Raw genomic sequence first — 8,426 nt, forward strand, 5'->3', positions numbered from 1 at the left:
CTCTCATTGTACCTGAATAGTAAAATAGTCAGAGGTAAATTAGAACCTCTTAGTGCTCATTTCAAAAACGGAAATTTAACAGACCATAATCTTTCATGAATCTCTTGTGAGAGTTAAGATTTCAGCTAAAAAAAAACTTACACTTACAGAAATGTTAACAACAGTTTAAGTGATAGCACTTACTTTCTCTTTCTTGGAAATTGAAACAGCAGTATCTCCCATTCTTAAAAAGTATTGTTGCATTTAAATGTTTTGCCTGCAGTTTACTTTTTCATTTTCATTTTATTTTATACTGACCTGCTCTATAATCGAGTTGAACAGAAACAGCATGCATGCGATTACAGCTTTCCATCTAAAATGACAAAATGAGTCCTAATATTCAAAATCTCAATATTTAATTGCATTAATGTTTAGTTTTTGATTATATTGTATATACAGTATATATTATACTGTCATGTTATGGAGATCCAGAACTTCAGTGTAAGCTGTTTCAGTGTAAGAAGTTTATTCATCTTCAGCTTTATTTAATCTTTGAAATACATCAATAAACTTAATACTATTTTTTAATATGAAATAAAAGATGCTTTATAAAAAAATATGTGCAGACAATACAGTAAAGAAATAACAAAAAAGCGACTTGCATCACATGCATAATTCATGAAAAACTTTTTAAATTGCTCATATATGGCATACAATACCAAGTTCAATTTATGTGTGTCAAATACTTCATGGGTATACTTCATGCTGGAAACCTATTGTATTTAAAAGGAGGTTTTGGGGGTTTCTGTCAGATTTAACTCACGTCTGGGTACAAATTTGTCTCCAAAATATGGTTAAGTAGGTACACACACAAATGTAAATAATAATTCTGCATTAAATAATTATTTCCCCATAACAGCAATTAAGGCAGTGTTTTGATTTTAAGCTTCAAACTAACTGAATTTCTTTTGTTCCAGTTTCTTCAGGTTAATGTGTCTCACTTTTATTTATGATGACGCTAAATCCGCATGAGACACTCTGTAAAGTCCTTCTTTAGAAAAAGTGCTTCATGTTATGCGGTTATACTTCCGCATCAGAGAAGGACTTGCTCCCGTTCTCTTTGTTACGAATGGTGGGCATTGAATTTGTGCAGGTATTTGTGCGTGAAACTTCCTCTGTGAAAGCCGTTTCCAAAACCTTCAGGATAGACTTGCGCACCTTGTCTTTAAAGTCTTGTCCCATGAAAACATACAACAATGGGTTCAGGCAGCTGTTTAGGAAAGCCAAACTGGTCGCAATGGGAATTCCAACAGTGGTGACATATTGCAGGCTGTAGCTGAATTCAGCTCTCATGTGGTGTACCATCTCAATAAGCACCAGGATATGGTACGGAGCCCAGCACAGGAAGAAGGCAGTGATCACAGCAGCAATGATCTTGAAGGGACGTCCAGTTCGGCCAGACATTGAGCGGTTTCTTCTGAGACGATGGATGATGACCGCATAGCAGGAAACAATGATCACAAAAGGCAGCACAAAGCCTATGAGGAAACGGGTTATGATCATGGCTCTATGCCGTAGAGTACGGAGCGCCACCACCTCTGGTTTCTCATAGTCATCGGAAAATGCAAAGTTGTTGAAGCAGTTAATTTTGTTTGGGCTGTCGTGGTCGGGTGCGGTGTCCTTGAAGACGAAGTAGGGTGAGCTCAACACCAGGGCGAATAACCAAACTCCAAAGCTCACCACAGAAGCACGGCTCACATTCCGATGATTCTGCGCCCATATCGGACGCACCACAGATACACAGCGGTCAACACTGATCACGACCAAGATGTACACACTGGCAAACATGTTGAGGAAACTGAGAGTGCTGTTGAATTTACACATGAACTGGCCAAAAGGCCAGTGGAAGCCCATAGCCGTGTAAGCCACGCTGAGTGGGAGGAAGGCAGTGAAGAGGAAATCTGCTACAGCAAGGTTCAAAAACCAGACCGTGTTGACTGTCCTTTTCATTTTGAATCCAGTTACCCAAATTACAATGCCGTTTCCCACCACTCCAAGTACAAAAGCCAGACTGTAGACTATGAGTGACATGATGTTAAGAGATTTTGCGAGCGGCGTATCCTCATAATCATAGTCATATTCATCCTCAGATAAGTTGTAATCGGGTGAGGTCTCTGTAAAATTGGATTGATTCATCATTGTACCTTCAAACCTGGAATGACAGAATGAATATGGTATTTAGTAAATAATTATAAGCCATCAGATATAGATAGACTGCATCTAGTAAAAGGAATATACAACTAACATGTAATTCTGATTTGGTCCACTGGAGGCCAGAGTTTGAGTAGTAAAGTAATGCTTTGCCATTCGGAACATCATCTGAAAGCACTTTCTCTATTCTGCCTTCTCAGATGTAACATTTTACATGGGAATTCTCCATCAATAAAAATCTAAAGTATATTAAAATATGTCTGCATTTTAGTGTTGTATGGCGAAGATGTGGCAGTGAATTAAACTGAGCTCATTCAAAAAGGTCAATACAAATTTTTCTGTTTGCAAATTAGCTCATTCTTTGGCCAGTATAACAGACATCAAGGGGGTGTCATTTTTGCATAACACAGTTTTCCTTTAAGAATATGAACAAAATCAAATTGTGTAGGCCTAATAGGCTATATGAAAAACAAAACAAAACGTAAAACTGTAATTCATGAAACAATTATTCGTTGCTTAGCTGTCTACAAAATGCTACTGTATGTAGACCAGATTTATTCGTCATATAAAAGCACAATAGACCATTTACTTTTAAAACATATACCCTAGACCTAAACGGTTAGGCTATATGAACAATGCAAACGATAGACCAACACATAACTTAAGTTTTGCTCTGATCTCTGTTGTAACAGACATCTCAGTTGATAACTACAAAAAGGTGCTCAAATGACTAAAATATTCATACATTTGAGATTTAAAGACATTCAAAAATTTGATTTAATGACTCCTAAAAGTTGCATTTAACAATAAGATGATCATATGAAAGCGTGATGCTTACCTATGTTGCCTAATAAATGGCTTCCACAAACTTAGAAAGAAAATAGCTCACACCTGTGTGACTCGCGAGAGAGCAAAACTGCAATAATCTCTCTTGTTTGTTGTCGGGAAAATCATTGAGAAGGTCCTGGCTGCAGCCTGCAGATCGGGGCGGGGCTGCACTTGGGGAGGGGCTGCACGTGTCGCCCCGCCCCATACATACTCTGATTGGTTCCATCGTCTTTCATAGGCATAAATGATAGAAAATGTGTTCGTAGTTGGTGTAGGAAGGAGTAGGCTATATGTCATTTAAAAAACTAGAAAAGCTGTGCAGTTTCACAAGGCCTTAATTATAATGCACAGAAGGGGAAAAAATAATTAGCCTATTACTTGCAATGTGCATGCCTGAAATGACTGTTTTGCTAAATTAAGCTGGTTTTTAGGCTAACGCACGAACAACCCCATAACATTTAAAAAAATGAATTGGTTTATTATAGCAAAAGGGTCAAGTCTTCAGGTAGAGGAATGAATTATGAATTAAATGACTTATGATATTTTGATTATTTCAAATCACCATAGTATGAGAAACGAAATGAATCAGTAACTTGACAAGACACTTATAGTTAGAGGAAGTGTAGACCGGGGATGAATGCAAAACTTTTTGCATTTCTCTCAGTTACTCAGAGACTATTTGGACTATTATTAGACCAACCAAATTTGTATATATTAAACTTGCATCTGTCTGCTAATTACCCATACCATTTAAAGATGTTTACATATGACATGTCATTCACAGTATTTATTTGAATGGAAGGAGCCAGATGTTGCAACTGACGCCAAACCAGGGGACAGTTGCAACACAACCATGGGACGGTTGCAACATGTTAAAAATACCTTAAATTTAATTAATTCACTTTAGCTTTTTGTCTCAATGAGCATAGAATTCTGAAAATATTAACTGTTTTAGGCCTACTATATAGAATTATTTATTTATACAATAATATTATTGTAGCCTATTATTTATTTATTTAGTCATATTTATCAAATAAAAGTTATTGAGTTTTGTTTGTTTATGTGTAGAACATAGGCCTACATAGATTCAGTGTGCAGGTGTTACAGATGCTATTCAATCTCTCCATATTTCAGTGTCAGACAGGAAGAATTGAACAATTTGCAATGCAACAAACTTTTATTAAGCATGCAATTTTTAACTTGTTGCAACCGTCCCCAAACCTATCAGCCATGACAGAACATCATATGCCTGCTAGACACACTGACTTTGACACATGCTAACCATGTCACTTAGAAGTCAACAAACAATAATTGAAAATAAGTAAGAATTGATTAATTCATACAAAATGTCAGGACAGTATGACAAAAATACATCTCAAGAAAAAATTTACTTTCATACCTCCAAAACGAGTTTTGTTCAATAAATGCAGCAGCAGATGTTGAATATGTCTTCTCTGTCTTCTTGGTGGGGGGAGGGTCTGTGCAGTACAATATTAACCAACTGCAGAACCGAAGAACCATACGTCATAGCAGTGTGAGGATGACAGCGCCAGCCTAATAGTCTGATGCCGGAAGTGGGCTGGGTAAAAGCATCTAAGGGGTGGAGATGGGTAGGTTTAGCGGTGGGTTTAGGGATCAGGGGGTGGAGATGGGTAGGTTTAGGGGTGGGTTTAGGGGTCAGGGGGTGGAGATGGGTAGGTTTAGGGGTCAGGGGGTGGAGATGGGTAGGTTTAGGGGTGGGTTTAGGGATCAGGGGGTAGAGATGGGTAGGTTTAGGGGTGGGTTTAGGGATCAGGGGGTAGAGATGGGTAGGTTTAGGGGTGGGTTTAGGGGTCAGGGGGTGGAGATGGGTAGGTTTAGGTATGGTATATGTAAGGTGGATATGTATGGTATGCGGTTCCGGCATCAGACTGTTAGGCTGGCGCTGTCGTCCTCACACTGCTATGACGTATGGTTCTGCGGTTCTGCAGTGAGACCTATCTCGTGCAGTATGAGTGTCATCACTCTAGCTTGTTTCTGATTGGAGAAAAATGTTGCAACCATCGCCTGTTGCAACTGTCCCCGGTCTCCCCTAGTTAAGTTGGCAAACACACCTGAAATTGTCTCATATTCTCAGAATAAGTGTGCTCAGTCTAGAATCTTGTGTGGCATTAGACACCTCTCTTTTACAGTTTTGTAACTGGATTGATGACATTCGCTTATCAATCCATGCATTACTCTGACCTACACCAACTAAGAACACATATTCTATCAATATGCCTATTAAAGATGAATGAGCCAATCGGAGTAAGTGTGGGGCAGGATGACAAGTGCAGCCCCGCCCCGATCTGCATGCTGCAGCCAGGTGTATTTATTTTTTAATTTTTTTATCATTGAAAAAAATGGAAGGCTCAACACAAAAAGAAATAAACAATAATAAAATTAAACAATAATAGTAAAAATAAAATAAAAATAAATAATATATATATATATATATAATGTATTTTTTTACTATTATTATATATTTATATATAGGCCTATACATAAACTACAACAGATTGTATATTACAAACAAATTATACACTTTTATTGCATTTTTTTTTTTTTATTACTGAGGGCATCTGAGAAGTATGAGCCAAGTGTACTCTTTTTTTATTTATTTATTATTTTTTTTCTGCAAAGTGCACTTTTTTATTTTTATTGAATTTTCAAAATTACAGAATTAAATATCAAGTTTTTGTCACATTTCTTTTACACATTTTGTAAGTATAACTTGAAACACAACAATAATTTAAATAAAAAGGAACAAAACAAAAAAACTTAAAAATAAAGGGCATCACAAACATATGTTAAATTCATTTAGGAGAGATATAGATCTTTGGGCTTTTCGATTTTTTAAAAACTTTACAGCCATTTGAAGGCTGCTTTAAAATGAGCAAGCATGGGTTTTGAGTTAGGTCTACTCCATTTAGTTGAATATGAAATTTTCCTAATAACAAAAACAAATCGATAACATATATTTTTCTTTTGGAAAAGTATTCATTTGTATGAAGTAAAACAGATGACAAATCTAAGTGTAGGCTACTTGAACTCAATCCCCGTTTGGGGTGACGTCACACCACCACCTCCTCGTTTTATTCAGTTGTTGTTGTTGTTGTTGCTGCTGCTGCTCCTTGATTTAGGCTATCACAGTTTTATACTATTTTTCTCGTTGGTTTCTCCAAAGCGGTGTGTTAATGTCCACAGATTTGATCATGTCAGGCTAATCATTGGAGATGACAAGTTTCTTCTACGGGTTATAACTTGCCGAATATTTCCAGCATTTGAGAGCCATGGAATGAGTGCGGTTTCCCGAATGTGGTAACGCAAGCTGCCATTCCTTGACACAACAGCATGTTTGGAGTAACGAGTGAGGCGAGCTCTCATGTCTATGGAAGCTTATGTGTAGCATGTGAAATATCGAGCCACGCGACGATCTTCAACAATTTTAACGGCTTAGAATAGATCTTTTAGATCTATACACACAGGCAATTGTATTTACAGTGGCTATACAAAATATGCACATTCAAAATAAATGGATAATGTCGATATATTTATATAGAGTAACAGAGTGGTCAATGTGCATTTACTTTACCTTAGGAACAATGTGCCTTTAGGCATACTTTTAAATTGTAATATATGTAGGCTAGATATAAGTTTAGCATTATGATGCATCAGCCATGCCATGCCAATGTATTATTATGAAATAAATAGACACATTTGCTTAGTAGTTGTTATAGAACAAAATGTAAAATGATTCAAAGAGGCCATCACTTCTGGGGTAAGTTGACCCCCTACCTGGGGCAAGAAGCCCCTACAACTAAACGTTTACAGAATGTATAAATTACTTTTGATATAATTCTTATTATTATTTTTAAGTGCCATTAATGTAAACTAGTATTTGACATAATAGTAAATCAACTATTCTATTTAAAATACATATAGTAAATCAACTATTCTATTTAAAATACAATTTTGACAGTTTAGTTGAACATTTGAATAACTGATGTCAGACAAAGCATACCAGTAAAAGATATCTCTGAGAAGTAAAATTATTCTATGACATATATACAGGCATAAAAATATTTACATATCTAATTGTCCATATTTTAACTGAAGAAATGTCATAGTAGCAACACTCTGAATGCAAATGTAATGATTTCACTCAACTAAATCTCTGAAATGTACATCTAATTCATGGAAATACTGAATAATAACAGCATTAATAACAATAATTATTAAATTTAAAAATAATAACACTAGTAACAACATGTCATTCTAGGCCTTCTGTGCCAATTCTGGGGGAACTTCTAAGCAAGCTGCCATGTAGGCTATTTAAATTATGCAGTAGCCTATAATGAGCTTAATCTTAAATATACATGGACAGTAAAGGGGTTGTTGTCTTAAACAAACCATAATATCACATAAACTTACATAAACAGTCAAGACAAGGGATGTTTATGGAACTCAAACCTCAACACTTGGGCTGCATTCCACTCTTTTGCATTCTGCATTCCAAATTTTTATGACATTCACTTGCTAACTTCTCTCTGTCCCGTTCACTCGGATGTGCACCATTGCTTATTGCACGAGTGCCCACGACTGGCGGAACTCGTGCATAAGGTTTAAACGGGATGCACTAAGCCCTCGATCACTTGGAATTCACAATAGAGCTGATTTATTATTTAAACCCCTTTTTACTTATGAATTTGTTTTATGCACCATTCTATATGCATGTAAGTTGTTGGAGAATATATGTAAATATGAGCTGTTGGACAAAAATAAAATTATACAAACGAAAAAAAAAAGTCAATAGCATAAACTTTGACTGTGAACATAAGGTAGCTACAAGTAACATGCGATTAAATCTCAGCATAATTAATACATTATACACTGTTATGAGATTAATTCTCAAAATAATGAATATATCATACACTTTACAGTTAAGCGCGATCTGCTGTGACATCACAATCAAGTTGAATTGAGCTGCTTGAAGTGTACATCGGAGTAGACTCTCTCCCTCTGCCATAATCGAGGGGACGAGGGCCTATCCACATAAACGTCCCTCACCCATTTGACAAAGTGGAACTCACTTCAAAATGGCGGCGATGATTCCCCCGAGGGAAAGTGCTTAGGGAAGTTCACGAGTGTATGTCTAAAAGCGAAGTGGAACGCACACTTGGTACATGAAACATGACAACGGTAACCAGATTCAGATTCAGATAACTTTATTAGTCCCCAAGGGGGCCATCAACAGACCAACAGACTAATTAACAAATTAATTAGGCCACTATGAATTCCCCCATGCATGCTGGGAAGAGTGTGAATGGGACTGAACCACAAAACCATTTTTGTTTCATAAAGGTTGCATTAAGATGCACATTGCTCTC

The 8,426-nt window shown here is 36.6% G+C and overlaps 1 protein-coding gene across 1 annotated transcript; it reads right to left on the reverse strand.

The window, feature by feature from the left end:
• Nucleotides 1–488: 488 nt before the first annotated feature.
• On the reverse strand, nt 489–3,144 carry fpr1 (formyl peptide receptor 1). Its single transcript, XM_079893797.1, has 2 exons — nt 3,029–3,144; nt 489–2,191 (listed from the first exon to the last, which is right to left on the reverse strand). The coding sequence occupies exon 2, from the start codon at nt 2,176–2,178 to the stop codon at nt 1,060–1,062; it is 1,119 nt and encodes a 372-aa protein (XP_079749923.1). The 5' UTR covers nt 2,179–2,191; nt 3,029–3,144; the 3' UTR covers nt 489–1,059.
• Nucleotides 3,145–8,426: the final 5,282 nt, after the last annotated feature.

Source organism: Squalius cephalus (assembly GCF_949319135.1).
Source record: "Squalius cephalus genome assembly, chromosome: 15".
Classification (NCBI taxonomy): Eukaryota; Metazoa; Chordata; class Actinopteri; order Cypriniformes; family Leuciscidae; genus Squalius; species Squalius cephalus.

Excerpts from the sequence above, each read along its gene's own strand:
- fpr1 (XM_079893797.1), bottom strand. The coding sequence starts at position 2,178 with ATGATGAATCAATCCAATTTTACAGAGACCTCACCCGATTACAACTTA.